This window comes from Anopheles arabiensis, chromosome X (assembly GCF_016920715.1).
Source record: "Anopheles arabiensis isolate DONGOLA chromosome X, AaraD3, whole genome shotgun sequence".
NCBI classification, from domain to species: domain Eukaryota; kingdom Metazoa; phylum Arthropoda; class Insecta; order Diptera; family Culicidae; genus Anopheles; species Anopheles arabiensis.
The window spans coordinates 14,873,097-14,894,362 of record NC_053519.1 but is presented as its reverse complement, the minus strand read 5'-3'; the positions used below and the strand labels follow the sequence as shown (position 1 = coordinate 14,894,362).

The 21,266-nt window shown below is 47.0% G+C and overlaps 1 protein-coding gene across 1 annotated transcript in view; it reads left to right on the top strand.

Moving 5' to 3' along the window:
* Positions 1–21,266, top strand: part of LOC120906683 (transmembrane protein fend-like) — a 66,973-nt gene that overhangs the window by 15,022 nt on the left and 30,685 nt on the right. The window contains exon 3 of the mRNA XM_040318538.1: positions 18,548–18,595. Within this exon, the coding sequence (XP_040174472.1) occupies positions 18,548–18,595 (48 nt within the window). The remainder of the gene's footprint in view (positions 1–18,547; positions 18,596–21,266) is intronic.

The window sequence follows — 21,266 nt, the reverse complement described above, 5'->3', positions numbered from 1 at the left end:
GCATCTCCAATTTCCTTCCCGTTATACTCTGGAGAGGTTCTGCAATACGATAGAGTATTTAATGTCTTCTAGATCCTAAACACTGACATTCGGCCGTACGAAATGTACATCCAAAAATCTGCTGCAAATGACTGTAGTTCAACAGCCATAAAAGATGTAGAGAAGGAGCGAAGGATTGAAGCAAGAAAGCAGTTCCAAACACCAACACCGGCAGAGCGTCCAAAGTCCAGATCCACTCGAGCCGAGTCAGCGAACCGGAAGCAGGCTGGAAGTTTTGCACCAACTGTCAGCTGCCTGTCTGTCGGTCGTTGTTGGAACTGTGGACGTGTTGGGAAATTGATTTCGAAAACGCTTGTCCGACTCGAGGTGCGGCTGATGACTGCCAAAACATGACCTATCAAGTGTGCTTGCATGTGTTTATGTGTGTTGGTGCGTGGATAAACACCTCAGCGGGCATTTTGCCGTGCCCCCCCTTCAGCTACGCTACTGGGAGTTTCAGCACGTTGGGACGTCTACTGGTTTGAAGTTTGTTTGTTTTTTGAGCCTTGGGATGTGCATTCTGGGATACAGTCTCGAGGATATTTTCAAGAACTTTCCGGTTCTAGGTACACTTGTTAAACATTTTAGCTAAAGAGTGCCTCTAACTGAACATTTTTTCGATGAAAGATGAATATTGCGGCATAGAAGTTCGAAGGAAGCATTGAAGACAAAATATATATTTATATATATTTCCACATGCTCTCATCTGGGAACGCGAATCCTTCAACATGTAGCAATCGTTCACCGAAATGTCATCATCAGTAAATTTTTTAAATTCGGCTCGCATGACCGATTGCACTAAGCTACCAAAAAAAAAGGGCAGAACCTTCCTTCTCAACGCTTCTCGTATCGAACACAGGCAAGTGTTATTTTTAAGCACACATTTGCTCATACCATCGACGCAAATAAAACGTCACTCACGCGGGTATTTCGAAAGTGTTTGAGTCATGCGCAGCTGATACGAGAACACGGGCGCGTTAGAACGCAATCTGACTTGGAGGGTGCCGCTCGACGCAACCGGGACGGGTGTGCGAATGTGGATACGCTGTACCCACCTACTTGAGCACGCACCTAAGCGACCAACCACGCCCTCGGTTGGAAGGAACGCGCAAAACAAACACCACCCCGGGTACGAGCCGTGCAAACCAATAGGAGAATAGAAGTGCACTTTAGCGTGGACGCAACGCTAATTACGCAACGAAGCGCGCGGTGAAGATGGACGATCGCAAAAAAAAAAGGTTGAAAGCGTTCGCAAGAGATCCGGCTCGAAGGACCATAATGGCGCACGAGGAGATCCGGCCCGGTTCTGTCAGGTAAAGGCGGATCGGTGGTGCGATGTGGTAGTTGGTTCAGATCAGGTATTATCAGCTTCCAGACTGTCTGGCAGTGGTCGCCTTGATGATCGCCTGCGCCGTACAATTAATATAATCTCTAACAAAAACACACCTCCGACACAAGAGAAGAGACCACCATCAGCGCTTGACTTGCGACAGCGTTCAGGCGATAGATCTTCTCCTCACCTTCGCCCGTTTGCTTTTCCAATTAGCGACCACGGGCCCGGGTTTTATGTGCACAGCTCCAAACACAAACCTGCTGCACTGTTGACTCTTCTCACCTCGGGCAACCCGTCCGGCTGGTCCGGCATTATACCGACGGGACTTACGCACCAGCTGCATCCAGCAGGGCGGTTGCGTAGGCCACCCCATGCGCTGAAAACCAAACAGCCTATTTTCTAATTTCGCTGTCACCGATCGCCGAACGGCCGGAAACACACTGTCCCCTCCCCCGGGGGCTGATTGTTGCTGGAATATGTCTATTGGAAGAACAGCGCGGCCCACTCGAAAACAACAACTCCAAGCACGATTAGCCTCGGCACCGAGTACGTGATAGTATGTCGTCTCGCTGCACCGGGGTGCGAGGGTGGTTGGAACGCACTTTGGAGTCGTACAAATTGTGGGTGCAGATGTCAGACAGCGTTTCGGTGGCCGATTAGAGATGCGCGCGCGTTCCGCCAGATCGGACAGCGTGCCGCTGAACATGATCGCGCATTTCGTCGGAAAGACGCGTAGCGGAAATGTAACAGACGACGAACGCGCACAATGCCCCGAGGTCCCTAAAGTGCCTATTCACGACGTGACGATGACGATGATGACTTTCACTTGACTGTCATTAATCTTTATTTTTGTTCGGTTCTGACCCAGCAAGCAGAAGCAGAGGAATAAAAATTCTCAGGACAAAACCTTACATCGTTTCACGCTCTGGCGTGTCGTGAGTAATTGCTGGCGGATCAGAGAATGCGTAGGGGTTTTTTTGAGAGGGGAGGACGTAAAAAAAGACTTATTTGACAGTTGGCTATCGGGAGCTATTCGGCATGGCTGGTGACATATTGTGATCGCTTCAACACATGGCCTGCGCCAAACACTTCCAGAGACACACTGCTGTTGAGATATGTTCAGTATGTGTGTTCGGGAGTCATCGTTTCAATGCATTGGAACATAATTCTTACGTCGCAATGCTTCCTCACTTTCGTGCCCTGCACTCCCCCAAATGCAGTGAGGAGGGAGGATCTTTGGCTCAACGGAGTCACCATCATCGTACAACAGCATCAGCTTCAGGTGTGAGAGGCGCGCAGAGGCCCGGGAATGTGTTGAAGCAGGCCGTTAATATGCTCCCCGGTGCCTATGGAAGCCAACATTCCAGAATTGCATAATTATACAGCGATGAATGTTTATGGATATGTTTATGGATTGATTTAACGACATCTTTTAACGACTCACGGTTTGGCGCGGGTTTGAGGGAGCCGTGAATTTGTTCAGTCAATCGTTGCTTACTACCGCGTCCACCAAGATGGCGAGCGCGTCGGACGTAGACACGAAGCATCGGTCCCATGGGAAAAGGTGTCTGAAAGAGAAAGAGAGAGAGAGAGTGTGTGTGAGAGAGAGAGAAGATGGCGAAAGCAACATCGTTTTGATGGAACAAATTCGCATTGTCGGAGCTCGCATCGGAGTTGCTATGAATTCGGAATTTGTGCTTCTTTCCACCGCGCCTACCGACGCTCGGCGCATCATTCAACTTCGCCGCCCCGAAACGCTGGGCGTCCGATTTCGGGACGAAATAGTAGCAGAATTTATTACGTATTCAATTGAGCTAATGGGAAGCGATAGCTTCATTATAGAAATGAGCGTAATAATTTAGCGGCTAAACTGCCGCCGCGCTGCCGCTGTTGGTCGCGCACCAAAAGCAAAAAATACAAAAAAGTCGAAGAAATCTATACCACCGGGTGGGAACGGGGAGCGTAGAACAGAGCTGCGGGGTGCATGGGTGGAGGCGTAAAAACGTTCAATCGCTACACGCTGCCAGCGCAACGAATTTAGTGTAGGGCATCAGGCTGGCAGCAGCAGCAGCAGTAGGAGGAGAAGAGAGAGCGCGAGAAAAAGAAACACACAGCTGAACACTAGACATTTCGAATAGGCGCTTCAGTTTTCGGTTTCATTATTAGTCTCCGCTTACTGGCCGCCGAGCTGTGAAGTAACAATCAGTGCGACGGGGCAGATGGAACGAAGGCAGATTCGGAGCTGTGGTGGCACTGGGGAGAGAGCAACGCCAGCACAACGCAAACGTGGAATAATACATTTTCCGGTCGCTTCGTATATCTTGTCGGCTTTGTTTTTTTTTCTTTAATTTTATTTTTATTTCCTCGCTTAGAGCTGTCAAACTGGCGACGCCATTTTTCTTTCCCAGCGAGACAGGCCCGTCACAGGGCTTAAGTTACTGGCTGGCGAAGCGCTTCTATCATCTTGGGGCGGGTGTGACAGATTTGAAGAGCGCCCAAGGTGTAGGGTGGGCTGCTGATTCCGTTTAGATGTTGCCCCATGCAACACCAGCAAACGTCAGATGTGTGTGGAGGAGTCAGATATCGAAGAGCAGCGTAATTGAAAGGGCAGCGAGGGTGTTGGTTGCGACACTGCGCACAGACAAATTGGTACAGTATGTTTTCCTGTTTGTTTTCCTTTTTTTTTTTTGGAAAAGAGCACAATTGAGCTTGGAAATAACGAATGACGTACAACTTCCCACGAGGAGATTTTTTGGAGAATTCACACCTACACTCCGCAAGGAAGAGGCATTGCTCGGGACGACTCCAAACATATTTTAGAGTCGTCTACGCCTTTTCAGGCAACATCTTAATCCTCTCCCGACCACACAGATATGTCCACACTGTCAAATAGGGTCCTCAGCTATTCTAAGCTCGCAACAATATCTTCACCGTGTGCATCGCGGAAGGTACAAAAGGTGCCTCTTTGGCAGCTCCACGAAGTGAAAGTACGTCTAGGGCTAGGCGTCTGAACCTTCTACCCTTCCCCAAAGGGCAAGTCTTCGCCGGGGGATACACAGGAGCACATACAGACACACACACACACACACGAACTGGAACCCTTCATCCCCAGCGCCAATCCGATCCGAGGTGATAATTGGTCTCGCGGCTTCCGGCCACGCTTCCGATCGATCGATTGCCAGCGTGCGGGTCTCGGTTCTGCTTTTCGGCAGCTAATACGCTGCAACGTCACGATTCTGACCGTGAACTCCCGGGTGGCCTTTTCTTAAGCGCACAGGCGGCAGAGAAAGTTTGCTGATGCTAGATAGCGCCTTCGTGAGCGTTCTACTTACTGCCCTGGAGAGGCCGTACCGAGCGTCACTCATGCAAATATTGTGCTGCAAAAGGAGCGTACCGAGATGGTTTGAAATATTTTTATACATTCGTTGGAGTTAAGCAGTTCCGCTCGGGAATTCCAGTTGCACTTCTAGTGCACAGTATCTAACCTACACACTCTTACAGAAACGTCACTTTTGTCATATGAGTTTCTAGGTCTCAACATATCCCAAGCTATTCCAAGGTTATTCCAGAGGGAAACGGTGTCTTGCAACATCTTAAAGTCTGTTTAAATTTATTGCTCCGCAAGCGTTTCAAACGAAATATCTAGCTTGTGTGTATGTGTGCACAAGCCCCACTTGCGTATCAATTAGTCCGTTATATGAGTGGAATTCGGCATTGCCTACCACCCCCGGGCTCAAGGCAAATTCCTTACCGGTTCAGGTTCGGAGCGAGTTGCACATTCTCTAGTCGGCCTGGCCCGCCACCCGGTGCTGGGAAGCTGTGGGTACCGTTGCAGGTGGTCTGCCTCTCACATGGAATGTATCTGTATGGCAAGGTAGATGCTATCCTCCATCCAAAGGTGATGACTAACTGGTAGCAGTGCGGTTAAGACCCGATCAGGGCGGCCTTCGACTCGGCAGGTGCGATAAGCTCGCTCACTTTATCGAGATTTTGACTCACACCGCAGCATAGTTTGCCAGTGGTGGGAGGGATGAGGGAAGAATCGTATGGGAGCAGTTGGGATGCCATCGCACCGTGCCCTGCGCTCCAGTAATAATGCCTGACCGCCATAAATAACCCGAAGCTGCAATGCCGCGCGCCACAAAAGGATCGGCTGGATAATGGGATACAGTAACGATGGCTTCCCCCCTTGCGTTCAACGTTCTCCTGGCACAACGAAACAGGATAAAGGTTTGAAACGTGCACAATGGGCAACATAATTAAATTACACCTTCCACTGTTTCGCGACGCCTTACGCTCGCACCCAGGACGCAAAGCAGGACATGAACTCGGCGATGTTGCTGCAAAACCCCTATTATTGATGGCGTAACACTGTGCAACACTACTTCTTCTACATTCTATATCCCTATCACTCTCTATCTCTCTCTCTCTCTCTCTCACACACACACACGCACACACAAACTCAGACACTTACCTTCGATTCGGTGTGGCGTAAATCGAACAAAGTTTACACCGATTTTCATGGGTGTTGTGTTTACAGAAGTGAATAATTAATCTAATTAATTAGCAAAACCCCTGCACACGAACACGTCCTCTCTTTGCACGTATGTGATTGTATGCCTCACTCTGTTCCCGCACGTGTCTGTGCGTGTTTAAGCATTTGTAAACTGAAAAGGATTGCAGGATACAGGCAAATCATGGCACGTGGAACGTGAAAGGGGCTAGCACTAAACAATCGGATAGGAGATATCATTGCCGCATTTTTGGAATGCCGTCCCTGGTAGCCTTGTCCAGGAATCTGACCGTGCGTTGGAGATTTAGTGTGGAGAGGGTTTGCTGGCTGCTGGGCTGCAAGGATGCCCCTCGGTTTTGGGTGTTTGTCAACCATGGAGGGTGTGCTAGCCGCAGGTCAAATTTATGATTGGAGCCACCGTATTTTTCCAAAGCCTCGAAGCGGATGTACCCTTTGGAGAGTGAGACATAGAGAGAGAGATAGAGAGAAAGAGGAAGAGAGAGGGGGTAAGGGTAAGAAAGTTTCATGAAGAGAGGCATACACATTTGGACATCTGCTCACGAGTTTTGCATACGAGCTCGCATTAGATAAACATCATCCCTCACTGTTTTGGCTGTTTTGCTCGATGTCGCCAGGACGGTTTGATAGATGTGCCGAATCAAAATTCGCTTCCTTTCGCCTTCCAGCTTTTGCTCTCGTCGTCTCCTGCCCAAAAATAACTTCCCCTTTGCGATTTTGGGGGATCCTTGGCAAGGGATTTCCGGCACAGCATCGCTCCCTTGCGCTACTTTCACTCGAATCCTGGTCACGGCACCAGCGCTGTTACCGAGTATTTCCGATCCGGAATCCATAATCTAATTTATATGCATATTAAGCCCCTGCTGCCCGATCCCGCTAGCCGTGTGTGTGTGTGCGTGGGTTGAATATTTCATCGGAGAATGTGATTACGAGCGGATCTTTAGCACTAATCATCTCCATCTTTGAAGGGCCGCCCGGAAGTCTTCCGGGATGCGAGGGGGCCTGCCAGATTTACACCGTTTCGGCTGCGTCAGCCTCGTTCACTCTATAGTGACAATATTTCGGGCTTATATTTTTTGTTTTTTACTCTGGCTTGATCAACATTCTGTTTTGTTGGTGGCTTTCTGGCCCAAAACCAACAGATTTGTGCAAATTTGTTATTGTTGCCATTTTTCACCAGTCATAAGCGATGTTATTAAGCGAAACTACACAATACCTTTTTGCATGAAACGTTTTGCTACCATCGGTGCTACCCAAAGACACCCAACAAGAAAGGGAAAAAGAAGAAGAAAATAGCAAGGAAAAAGGTTCTGCTCATCGTTTTCGTCAGCCAGCCAGTTTCTAGTCTGACTTTTTCTGATTTTCGGCAACCAGCACCACTAGCAAAGTCGGCTGATTGCGTATTCCGTTTGAGTCCGGTCCGGCACGGCTTGATTGACATGCCGCCCCACCCCATCCCGTGCCGGCAAAGAAAGCTAATTTCACCACATTTCGCCATTGTTTCTACCGTGCACCACACACACACACACAGTGGCAAGGATAAAAGTCGGATCCCCTTTCAACCGCTCGGTCGGTACGCAACCGTGCACGTACGGATGTACTTTCGATTATTCATCCGTTTGCTGATTTCTTCGCCGAATCCTGCCAGACTTTACGCTTTCGGAAGGAAGCACACGTGCACACACACACAAACAGAGAGCACCCACAGGGAAGTTTGGCAATTCGATGCTGGAAAGGAAGCAGAAGCAGGGCAAGAGCAAAACAACTCGCAAAAGCAAGCGCTCGAGTTTGCTGAACCCGAAAGTGTGAGAAAGATAGGGGGAAAGATAGGGGGGAGCATCTTTTACCTTCCACGCACACACACAAAAGGACGGGTTCGTCGCTCCTGCTGGCTGGTGCTGGTCCTTGTGCAAGAATTTTGGCACGTTTTACCATCGGAAAATAATGCTTTTACTGCCGAAAAGAAGAAAAAAAAACATCTCCCCGAAAAAGAATCCCGACAACTTGGCCAACAAAGCGAAAGTAGTGTTTGTACGGCAGTACGTTTGTGTGTGTGTATGTGTGTGTGTGTGGGTAGCTGTGCGTTAGGGATGATAAAATGGGAAGCAAACAAGAGCGAAACTTTTTCCGGGCATGGAGCGGAGCTCCGACTCATTTCCATCCGATGCGCTCCAATACGCATCGCACGCCCGGTACGGTTGAGCGCAGTGGAGCAGCGGGGCCGTGGTGCGGAACTTCTTATCAGGCGCTGTTTTTCAGAGGCTGCTTGCTGTCCTTCTTTGGGTATAATTTTTCCTTTCCGCCTTTGTTCTGGCCAACGGGGGGAGGGGTTTTCTTTTTTTCCATGCGATAGGATAGGCCGCGCGCCAATGATTACGGGCGCGTAGTAACGTTGCGCCGTGCATGATAAGTTGGTGGGACGGCCGCACACAAAGCGAAGGAAAGAAAGTTGCACACGCTTGGGCAGTACGTGCGCTGGGAGCGGGAAGCGATGCAGGCAGTTGCTTGCGGGATTCGCTTCGGGGACGAATGGAAGAACCCCGTTAACAGCTAACGACTTATTATCCAAATCGAAACATTAGTAGCGAATAAATGACTTGGGGAACCTTTAAGGAACTGTCTGCTTAGAATCATGCTGGAGCTGTATGCACCCGAAGACATGCTGCCCCCCGAGCGGCTCGAAAGGTCGTGGTTGGCATGCGTTAAAAATAATTTGCCAACACCTTAACACAACCATTCCGATTGAGCGGTGTGTAAGCGTGTGGAGAGCCGTTCACTTGATCTTTACTATCCACGCTGTGCGGCGTGCAGTTTACTGCCAAAAATTACCACCAAACAACGCCGTTTCCTTTATTCGCTTCCTGTCGCTTTGATGTAATACCATCCCTCTCCGCGCGCCGCAACTAGCCCGGACACTTTTCCGAGCCCAGCGAAAGGCACGATTTCCCTGCCACCCGAGCTTACCTGTGCAGACGCCATCTGCCCCAAACACCGGGATACGAAATGAAACTGTTTTTCAGCAGCACATCAACATGAATAAAATATAAGCCGCTTTTCTTCTCGCTTCGGGTTCCGTTTGCCTCCCTTTTTTGTTTCTGTTTTTCCCACCCTTACTCCGGGCATCCTTTCCCTTTATTCCGTTGCCCCAAGCCTCTGTTTCGGTGTTGGGTGTGTGTGTGTGTGTGCGGTTTTGGGGGCGTTTTTATTTATTTATGGCACCGGAACTCCTCGCACAAACTCCCTGCCCAGGAATGGGGCGGTGGAGGGTCTTTTGTGCAACAGCTCGTACCCAAGCAGGCAAGCAGGCTCACCAGGGAGCAAGGTGCAAATCAAAGCGTGGACAGCGTGGCGTTGAAATAAGTACGGCAAAGTCTTGCACAGGTTTCCTTGGCCGGAACGGAATGGCTTTGACGGCCCAGCGTCCCTGGCAGGGCGGCGGATAATGCTTTGCTTTCCACGCTTTGCTGCCGCACGGTCAGCGAGCAAACGGGCAAACTTGCTGAGGCAAAGGATGTACTTTTTTATTTCATTTTCGGGTGTGATGTAGCTGTCCTAGCTGTCCTGTGCTTGGTTGGTAAGGAATGATCGGATGATGGGAAAATGTTCCGCACGAAACAAAACGATGCAAACATTCAATTCGGCGACTCATAACCTTCGCTTTGGTGCTTTGCATTCTTCGCAAGCACTTCATTAGGTATGCAACGGGAGATGAGAGTCCCTTCAGTGAACAGTGTACAAACTAAGGTCATTTTAATTCTCTTTTATTGTGGTCCATTCTGTGGTTATAGAGATGCTTCTCGTCGCATTATTGTCATAACATATGTAATTATTTAATTTCTAATTTGTGTGACATTTTGGATCAAAAAACTAGTAGAGTAAATGTATCAATAGTGGTGGTTTCGTTAGAATGGAATTTTCAATAATTTTTTTGTCACTTATGTAAAACATCTATTTCAAAAGTTCATTTAATCCAAAATTTCCATTTACTTATTAATTTTTTATCAAGGTATCGAGCCTCCATGGCCTACATACACAATTACAACTAATGTCTTATAAACTATGGGTTCCTAAAATTAGACGTAATGCAGTCTCGTATGAAACTTGTATATTTCGGGACACCGAAGGACAAGTCATTAAATTTGAATATAAATTAAAATTCTTAGACATGTATAATAACGGATCCCTAGCACAAAAAAAACGATAACGATAATCAGTAATTAAAAATTGTCGAGTTCTTAAAGGTAGAGGTGGGAGCTCGGAATCGGACCAACCCGATTCCGATTCCGTGTTCGGAATCAATTCCGGAGCCGATTCCGATGCTGGAATCGATTCCGATTCCGGAGCCAATTCCGGAGCCAATTCCGGAGCCAATTCCGGAGCCGATTCCGGAGCCAATTCCGGAGCCGATTCCGGAGCTGATTCCGGAGCCGATTCCAGAGGCGATTCCGGAGTTGGCTTCGGAGCCGAGCGGACTCCGGAGCGAAATCAGTTCGGGAATCTCCATGAGAATGGATCTTTTACAAGTAAATTTGGATTTTTGCGGTTATCAATACGTAGTATGATTGGACCCAAACGCCTATTTTTATGGCGATGCCGAAACTGACTCCGTTTGATGGCCGATTCTAATTTATGAGCCATTTTCGACTCGAGAGCCGACTTCGATTCCGGAACCAAATCCGATTCTGGAGCCGATTCCGGAATCAATTCTGGAGCCAATTCCGGAGGCGATTCCGATTCCGGAAGCGATTCCGATTCCGGAGCCGATTCCGATTCCGGAGCCGATTCCGGAATCAATTCTGGAGCCGATTCCGATTCCGGAGTCGATTCCGGAACCAATTCCGGAAAATGATTCCGGACCTACTATCCGGAATCGATTCCAGAAAACTGCGGAGCTAGCCGGAATCGATTCCGACAAAAACTACATTTTTCCCATCACAACTTAAAGGCCTAATAGGGACATAAAAATTTACACTACTTAGCAATAGAGGTGCATCGATTCTTCTAGTAAACAGATTAAACATAAACATTCCTTGGGCAACCATTCTTCTTTTTTCAAGAGTTTCAAGCCCTAACAACTGACACCTCGTACGATAAGTCGTTACCACGTTGTTATGTCTCCACGGAAGCCGCTTAATAGCTACACGGGTAAATTTTCGCTGGATCCTCTCAAGCCTCTGAATTTTAGTAACTTGCTCCGGAAATCAAGCAACTGAAGCGTACTCAATCAAAGAACTAACAAGGCAACAGTAAATTGATTTTAAGCAGGAGGGTCATGAAACATTTTGCTGCTTCTAATTATATGTCCGAGAGTCCTGTTAGCCCTTACAATAACATCGTCAAATTGTTTGTCTAAATAAAGTTTCGTGTCTAATATAATGCCTAAGTCCCTAACAGTTTCAGACCGAGGCAATGAAGTGTCAGAAAGAACATAAATAAAACATAAAGGAGTTCTCGTACGAGTAAACGAAATAACCGAGCACTTACTGACGTTGAGTGACAAACAGTTAAAGGAACACCAAAGATTAAAAACAGAAAGAAAGCCTTGTAATCGGAGACAGTCATTATAACTACGCACAGGAAAGTACATCTTAAGGTCATCTGCGTATAGTAGAACCGAGCAGTCAGGTATAGCGTAAACATAATGACATAATAAAGAGATTAAATAATAGAGGCCCTAAAATGCTGCCTTGAGCAACACCAGAGACCCTGCCAAATTCACTAGAGATGCAATCCCCAATCTTAACACGTACTTAACGACGCAATAGGTTGGAATTTAGCCACCTAACTATGCTGATTTGAAAACCAAGATTTACTTATACCCAGCTTAGGCAAATACAAGGTCTCTTTGCCTACATATTTAATACATTTTATTCTATTTCTAATAACACTATCATTTATCACCTACATTTTTCCATTGAAGCTGTCGTGCTATCAGATTTGTTAACGATTTTTGTTCAATGTTTTCAAAAGAACGATCGGATTATTCATAATGTTTTTAACATCTTCAATCATTGAGAGCACTGACTTTTTCCTTGAATTAAGGAACTTTTATTGGTTGTAAGAAAGTATGTCGTAGCGAATAGTTTAAAGCGCAATTAATCAAAGCGTTTTACCCGGTACATTTGACTTCTTCTAAATTAGATCTATCAGATCAAGGAACGTAACTTCTTCTTCCTCTTCTTTTGGCTTCACAACCGCTGTCGGTCAAGGCCTGCCTGTACCACTGGTGGGGTTGGCTTTTAGTGGTTGTTGGATTACCCCCCATAGCAGGATAATAAGTCCTATGTATGGCGACACGTACTATTGTGGGCTTGAACCTATGACGGGCATGTTGTTAAGTCGTACGATTATAGATTATGGTTTTACGAAATTATCAGTTTCTGAAGATGAGCAGTTCATTCCAGGTTTAAACCCATGATGGGAACCCATTTCCCCATTTCAAAAACCATTTTTTCCCAAAATTGAAAATATCCGATTTGGCACATCCCTGATTATGCCTATAACCACTATACGAACATGGCATCATTTAACTTTTAAACGCTTTGTAGAAGATCACAGAATGTTTCACACATAACCCACATAATAATTACCCCTAAATTATCGTGCAATACCACCACTATTAGTACGTTAACATTAACTTTTATTGCCTATTATCTTGAAGCTCGACGAATGCCACTCGTTGAAATGCATCCGAATCGTGTGCTACGTTTTCATACTAACTTTAAATCCCCATGTGAGATAAAAATATAGGCTACAACAGCATTTACACCATACAGTAAGCACACAAGCTCCTAAAAGAGTGAAACACTTCTTTCTTTAAAAAAAAGCAGCCCTTTTGCATTCGCTGCAGCAGCCTGGCCAAACAAAAAAAAAAGAAAGTGAAGTAATTTATTATGCTTTATGGTTCAAACATATAAATGAATAAATTTATAATCCAGCCTGTTTCAGCTTTTCGGCGGTGTATGCTATACACACACACACATACACACACACAAACTTTAAAACCCACACACGCTTTCGCGGAACAATGGACACAAAAGAGCGCGGGGACAAAACCTCACTACTAGCCCGCTATATACCAATTGATCCCGTTTCATACATTCCTGTGCACGATTTGCATACAGCCAGCAAAAAAAATGCATTGAAATGGCAACAAACCACACACACATACATACGTCCACAGCCAGGGCATGGAAAATCATCATCGTTTTTCACGCGCTCGAGCGCAGTGACCTTCCTCCTCCTTCGGTCGCCCTTGGCACGGATCATTCGCTCTTACACCGCGCGCCACATGCTGATAAGAGTGGTAACTTTTCTTCGGCCAAGGATTTACGGGCCAACAATGGTGGAAAAGCTAAAAACCGTTTACACCGGTTTGGCGCGGTTTGGCTTTTTTTGTGCATTCTTTTCTTTCCTTTTTTTTTTTTTTTTTGCTCGGGTTTTTGTTCATCAGCATTCGTTTCTGTATCGTACCGGCATGCGTTTATGCGTTTTTGGGGATCCATTTTTTGCTGCTGCTGCTGCCACGTTCCTTTTGTCCGTAGCCGTGCGGAAGGATCGGTTTGGTACCTCGCTCGCTCCCGAATCACCGCAATGGTTGTAAATTTGTGCCTCAACCGAATGGGTCGAGTGCAAGCTCCCGCCCCAAAGCAGAGAGCGGAGAACGGTTCGTTACACCGGTGTGGTCTTGCTTTTGCACTTGCTCTGTTAGCCGTTTTGTTGCGTTTTTATTTTTTTTTTTTTTTGTTAGGGCTCATACCCATTCGTTGCAGCTTGTTTTTTGCCATTGCCAAGCACGTGTTACGTGGTCGTTTAGTGAGAAGCCAAAAGGAGGATGCGAGAAAAAACAGCAACCTCCAACTTGCCTCAGATCGCAGAAAGATGGACGATGCTTTTGTCAGTGCTTTTGTCCTTTTTGTCGTTTTTTTGTTGTTGCTGTTGTTTGCCCTCCAAACGCATTTGTGGTTTCCATACCCTTCCAGAAGTGTGTATGTGTGTGTGTGTGTGCATGTGCGCCTGTGTGCCAATGCGTGCACATGAGTAGAGGAAAAAGTTTCGAAAATTCATACACCACTTTTCCGGCACGGCACCAGCGCCTCCCAGTTAGTGAATGAAGCAGCTCTCAGCAGGATGGAGTGTTTCGGTTTTCGCTTTTCTCCGTTTCACTAAACGTTTTAACGCTGCAGCATTTAACCATCCGCATCCGGAAACAACGGGTGCGGCTGTGGGAGATTGCCTGCAAAGTTTAGCCGCCCACGTTGTTGACCGGTTGCACCGGCGTGGTAGAGTGGCTTTGAGTGTGTGGCGTGTGTAACGATGATTTTTTTTTGTTGTTTGTCACATTTTGTTGCTTAATCCTTTAGTGCAACAGTTGAACATGCTGAAAGCTTGCTATGTATCCATGACGATCTTATCCTTGATGATCACTGGAAGGTTTTAATATAAAAGTTCCTTAATTTTTGCTTTTTCATGTGTCATAACTATTTTTTTTAACAAAGAACAGTTTGTTGACACTTATAACAAAGGTATATTATTCACTAGCTTTAATCTATTTTACTTCTTGCTTAACGTATTACGTTTTTCAACTGATTTTTACCTATGCCATTGGTGAAATTCTCTTTATAAATAAATATAGAATAATTGATAAACAATGACATTATTTTAGCTCTTTTTGCTTTGTTCTTATTATTCCTACCTGGCTTGATGAGCTCTTCTATACGAGATTTCTTCTATCACTAGTTTTTTATTAACATAAAAAATAAAAATAGCTTCGTTGTTTTGAATTAATTTTGTTATTATTAATATTACGCCATATCTTGTTCCATTCCAGTGATGGTGTTTTGGATTGAATATGTGGTAGAGGAGTCGAATCTATTACTTTTTTGTAAATCTCTTTTGCTGAGGGATCATTTGTATATCTATCATTTAAATAGGCTAGTTCAGTTCTTATTGGCACTAAACAGGGATAGAATGATGAAAGATCTTTAATGTTAGGTGGATTTTCTGTTTGGTTCAAGAATCTTATTGTAAATAGCCTGTGTTTTTTTTAATAAGGTGTCGGTTGATCAATAATGTTCTAAGTTTGAGTTCTGCTATTAGCAGGTTAAGACCTCCCTTGGCTTTGTTTAAAGCAAGTTGTTGCTTTTTTACGCTTGGCCCTCCATTTGACCAATAAGGTCCAATAAGGTATATTCCAATAAGGTATTTGCTTATTGTCATAACTGATCCAATGTACCACAAAGTTAGGAAAGTGTTGGCTAGTATGATCCGTTCCTGGATGTTGAGCTCCCTCATTTTGTACTGTCTTACTAATTGAGCCAACTTATGTGTTGATGCTTCCAAATTCAATTTCCTCGTCAAACGAAGTGAGTTTGTGAATAGAATCCCTAGGATTTTGATTTTTTCTCTGCTTTCAAGCCATTCTGTGTAGATTCTATTGTGATTATTAAATGCTATTAAATGCTTAAGAAATTTCCCAATAAAAAGCTTAATATCAATTAAAAAAAGACTGCGTTGTAACCCGCATGGAAGTCAACTACTAAGAAATAAACAAAACAAATTGTTCTAGCGTGATATTGCATTTTTCTAAATTACTGTTTCTGCCCCACTTATGAGAGTGTTAAACTTAATCGATCGTCTTTGCATAAATCTCCCCTCATCGCTTCATGTTAGTAGTATAAAATTAAACTACAATCAGGAACCGTGTTGCCGGTAAACGAGTTTGCAAACACAACGTGCAATGGATGCGCCTTGCCGTCCGTACCTTACACCGTGCTGGGCGCCTCCATCTGCTCGCGCGTGGCACTCGCGGGTGATTTTATGCATCTTTGGCACCGCATTAACGATGCTTTACCATCCTCTGTTTTGTTTGTGCAAGATATTTGCCTTTGCCGCTGACTGTGTTTTGTCGGCTCGAAGCTCGAACTGGTGATCGATAATCATTCATGTGTGTGATGCAAGATGCAAAGGAAAAATAAAAACAAAGGCTACTAAAACTGGGACTTGTCCGCCAACTCTTGCAGCCCGATTGGAAGGATGCTCACAGTAGTGGCAGCATTTGGGTTTGCGGCAAATTTATTTTCCACCCACCTGCACGAATGAATGGCTGTATCTGTGAATGTGTGTGTGTGTGTGTGTGTGTGTGTGTGTGTGTGTGTGTGTGTGTGTGTGTGTGTGTGTGTGTGTGTGTGTGTGTGTGTGTGTGTGTGTGTGTGTGTGTGTGTGTGTGTGTGTGTGTGTGTGTGAGGCATACCGTTCGCCCACCTGGTGCGCACCTCGACCGGATTGTCATTGCTCCCTGGAATGGAAATGAACCGACGGGCGAAACGAAGCAAATGGCACACAAAGCGACCGGGCGGCATGCCGGGTGGAAACCCCGGCTCAGGTGCGGTAAGGTGAAAAGAAAGTTTGGAAATTCTTCTCCGGGAGTTTGCAGCTTGCCCTACTTGCACCGGCCACCTTGGCCCGCTCCCTTCCCCGCCCTTCATGCTTGCTCCCGGTCAGTCAACTTTGCCATCGGCTAAACGAGTTTTCTCGACTGATTTTTCACCAGCTCCTTGCCAGGCTCTTCCCGTACGCCCAAAGGCGCCTCGCACTACCACCTTTTCTACTTTATTGCACACACACATACACACACACACACACACACATATACGAACTTCAGTAAAACTGTTTCAGCTCCGGTTTTCTGTTCGGCGGTCCCTTGTGGAAACACAAGATGTTGCCAGCGCCATCATCATCGCCCATCATCAGCGCACTCCCTCTCCGGAGAATTACCCTCGTTAGCCACGACCCCTGAAAGGCCAAGGACCTTCCAAGGGAGAGGGCGAGCGGTACTGGGCGAGAGGTACCAAGGGGTTGCTAGCCGGGGGTTTACCAAAGCTTGCCACCTGCCGCCGCGAGACGAAGCTTATCGATTGCGAGTGGCGCAAACGTTGTTGTATTTCGGCACAGCATCCACAGCCGCCGCCGCTCAACGATGCGATGGAGATCGATTAAAATAAAGTGCCGTCGCTCGGCTCGCCACCCCAAATGCCACCCCTTCGCCGGGATGGACGTATTGAGTGTCTACGGGGGGGGGGGGGTGAACGTGATTTTAAATCTCAACTGAAATCAGGCTGTGAAAAGAGTGTTGAATTGATAAAAAAAAAACGGAATAATATCAATCGTTTTTGTCCTTTTTTGCGTTTTCCTGACTTCAGCGATACTTATCCACTGTTCAATGCATAAAAGCATTATGAAGTGAAAGTTTTCACTAGCAAATTAAGATTGATAATCGAACGGAGTCTTCATCCCTACACCTTACAGCGTACGGTATGTGTCCGTTACCATAGCACGGTCTGAAGTTTACAGCTTCAAACGAATAGCAACGAACGAAAGGAACTGCGCCCGAGCTTTCCGAGTGCTTCGAGCATCGTAGGGAAAGTTTGTCGCTACTTCAATTAATGACCAAATTGATAGTGGGAGGATATGACTTTAACCCCCCCTTCCCAAAGCGTCGTTCATTCACTAAATGTTAGCAAACAAAACATAAATTTGAACCGAGCAAAAAGTGGTTTGAAATTGCGAACCTTATTTATTTAAAGTGCTTTTATAGTTTAATACAATTTCTAGTCACAGATGATGATAAGCCCGTAAGAGGCTTGAGCAATGCTTGGCTGACTGCCGATGCGAATGGAAACTCAAAGTACTGATGGAGCATTTTAAACTCGCTGTCAAATAGCGAAGCACTTCAAGTGCTCTGTCCATCGAACGAAACTTCACTGAAGGCAAAGCAAAAAAAAAAAAGAAGAAAATTAAAAAATCTCAATGCAAAAGAACTTCCCCACGGAGCAACCTAAGCATACAATGTTTAATCAACACTGGTGGTTCAATTTGTTGTGCAGCACTCAGCACCCCCCCACAGTGCCTTTCTCGCGGCAAACGTGCAAACGATGTGGGGAAGATCGATTTCAGCACACAGAAATAATTTTGCCTGAAGTGTAAATTAGTTTTCTCCAGCTCCGGGGGCGGTGCGGCAAGCGCACAACAGCACCAGGGGACAAACCGCAAGATAAACATCATCAGCGGCAGCGGCACCCGGGACGCACGTTTGCTATTTTTCGGCAAATTGAAATCGCCCCGCGCACCCACACAACGGCCCGGGCGGGACGAGTGATTTTATTTGCATTAACCGGTGGGCGCCGGCGACGAACGCCGGGCAGCCCTGTGCGTCCTGTGCAAACCCACCGTTGCCGAAAGCCGATCACTTCCGGCCAGTGGAAGGGAGGGGTAGAATTCGGCTGTGTTGAGATAAGTTTTCTTTGCCATCCGTTAGAGAAGTGAGTGGGGAACTTGCTGTGGCAGAACAGTTTGCAGTTTGTTCAATTTTTAAAGCCTCTTTTTGCTTCGCTTTTGATGGAAAATTGAACAAAACTGAGGGTTCGGCAGCTCCAGAACCCTGTTTCCGGTGTGTCATGCCGATCGTTCGCTCTTTTTGTTGCTGTTGTTGCTTTTTTGCCTTCTCCATTGGCACATTAATAGGTATTAACATTTCGCGCCTCACGCGAAACGCAGCTACCACGCTTCATTACACGTTTCGTGTTTGTTTTTTTACACCTTTTTATCGTCCTTCTCACTGACTCTTTCTCTCTGTTTGCTTGCAGCATTCTGTGCCCGATATGGCGTGCAGCCAAACGCGAGCCTGCTCAACGGTAAGTCCCCCCCACCCCATAGCGAGCCAGGGCTCCGCCCGCCAAATTCAAACTAGCGACTAGTGAGAAAAAAAACGACCAAGAAAACGACAGCAACGAACTAACAAACAAAACAACGCTCACCTCTCAGCAAACGCAATCAACGATTGCTAACGCGTTGATGATGAACCAAGCGGACGCACAGCCATAAACCCGGCCAAACATTGGCGGCCATCGGCGAAGGTGTGATGGTGCGAACGAGCTGGGCAAACATTCGCGCCCCGATCGCCGCGGTTAAAAGCATTCCAGCATTCCGCGTCGGCTCGCGGTAGTGAGAATTGTATCGTACAGCACAGGGGGGACATGAGGGGCATGCGGTGGAGTTCTGCGTGTGTGTGTATGTGATTGGGTTGGTTTCTTTGCATGTTTAAATCGAAAAAAAAAAATACAAGTAGCTTTCGTTATTATTAATTTTGTGCATTGTGATGGTTTTCTAAACGAAAAACTAGAAATGAAAATTGAAAACTTGTCTTTGCTGCACATTTTTCAATGCGCACTAGTAATGGGAAGTAGTGATGTGCTCTCTGAAGCGCACCCACGACTCTGATCCGACTCCAACTATTGTTAGTCCGATTCCGACTCCAGCAAAATGGAACCACTAGATCCGTCCAGAGTCGGAGTCGTCCGGAGTCGTTCGGAGCCTTCCAGAGCCTTCCAGAGTCGTTCAAAGTCGTTAGGAGTCGGAGTCGTTCGGAGTCGGAGTCGTCCGGAGTCGTCGGAGTCATTCGGAGTAGTTCGGAGTAGTTCGGAGTCGTTCGTAGTCGGAGTCGTCCGGAGTCGTTAGGAGTCGTCCGGAGTCGTCGGAGTCATTCGGAGTAGTTCGGAGTCGTTCGGAGTCGGAGTCGTCCGGAGTCGTTAGGAGTCGTCCGAAGTCGTTCGGAGTCGTTCGGAGTCGGAGTCATCCGGAGTCGTCGGAGTCGTTCGGAGTCGGAGTAGTTCGGAGTCGTCCGGAATCGTCGGAGTCGTTCGGAGTCGTTCGGAGTTGGAGTTGTTCGGAGTCGGAGTCGTCCAGAGTCGTCGGAGTCATTCGGAGTAATTCGGAGTAGTTCGGAGTCGTTCGGAGTCGGAGTCGTCCGGAGTCGTTAGGAGTTATCCAGAGTCGTTCGGAGTCGTTCGGAGTCGGAGTCGGAGTCGTCCGGAGTCGTTAGGACTCGTCCGAAGTCGTTCGGAATCGTTCGGAGTCGGAGTCGTCCGGAGTCGTTCGGAGTCGTTCGGAGTCGTTCGGAGTCGATTGGAGTCCATTGGAGTCGTCCGGAGTCGTCCGGAGTCGTTCGGAGTCGTTAGGAGTCGTCCGAAGTCGTTCGGAGTCGTTCGGAGTCGGAATCGTCCGGAATCGTTAGGAGTCGTTCGGAATTGGAGTCGTTTGGAATCGTTCGGAGTCGTTCGGAGTCGTCCGGAGTCATTTGGAGTCGACCGGAATCGAAAATGATCGGAGTCAATAAGAACTTTTGTACTTGTGATCAGACATTTGCTTTCATTGTGATTTTTTATCTTTCACTTTGCGCGTGCACATACAGGCCTTAATTTCGAAGGCCTACCTCAGCCGACTCCAGACGACTCCGGATGACTTCGAACTACTCCTAACGACTCCAAACGACTCCGGATGACTTGGAACGATTTCGAACGACTCCGACTCCGAACGACTCCGGACGACTACGAATGACTCCGACGACTCCGGACGACTCCGGACGACTCCGGACAACTCCGAACGACTCCAAACGACTCCGGACGACTCGGAACGATTCGGGACGACTCCGAACGACTCCGAACGACTCCGGACGACTCCGACTCCGGGCGACTCCGGACGACTCCGACGACTCCGAACGACTCCGAACGACTCCGAACGACTCCGAACGACTCCAAATGACTCCGAACGACTCCAAACGACTCCGGACATCTCCGACTCCGAACGACTCCGAACGATTCCGGGCGGCTTCGGATGACTCCGGGCGATTGCGAACGACTCCGGATAATGCAAAGTGAACCTACCTTTCAGAGTCGATTCCGAATTAATCGGAGTCGGATCGGAGTCGACTCCAGATTTTTGCCACCTTTACCCACCACTAATGGGAAGCTTTGAAGCACTTCCGAAGAGATCTTTCAAGTTCGTTGATAGATATTCTATGTCTTTTAAGTAACCAAAACAGTAGCTTATATTTAGTAAAAACATATTGCTCTACACCTTGTGGTAACTTAAAGATTATTTTCTCAACATTCTATCACTACCGTGCACACAAATCGATGCCATAAACGCAAATTGATTGCACAGTCTGATTTGCAAGCAGATATAAATGGCAACACTTAAGCTGTAAATTAACACCAGCGCCAGCTACTGTTTGATTGGCAGTCGCATAACGCAAACTCCATAACGCATAACGCAAACTCCCCGTCCCGTCTCGACAATAAAACGAAATGCGAAATCTCTTCACCCAACGTCTGAACCATCGTGATCTCTCTGGCAAACCCCAGGCCAGCCTTCCTGCGACCCGCCGTTGGCCGGGCGAGGTGGCAGAAGGCAAAGATATCAATTACTAGCGCAAACAGTATTTACGGGGCTTTCATTATTTAATTTGTGTCCTCGTTGACTCGGCGGCCCAGAGCGGTCACAGCGGGCGGCAGCGACACTCCTGGT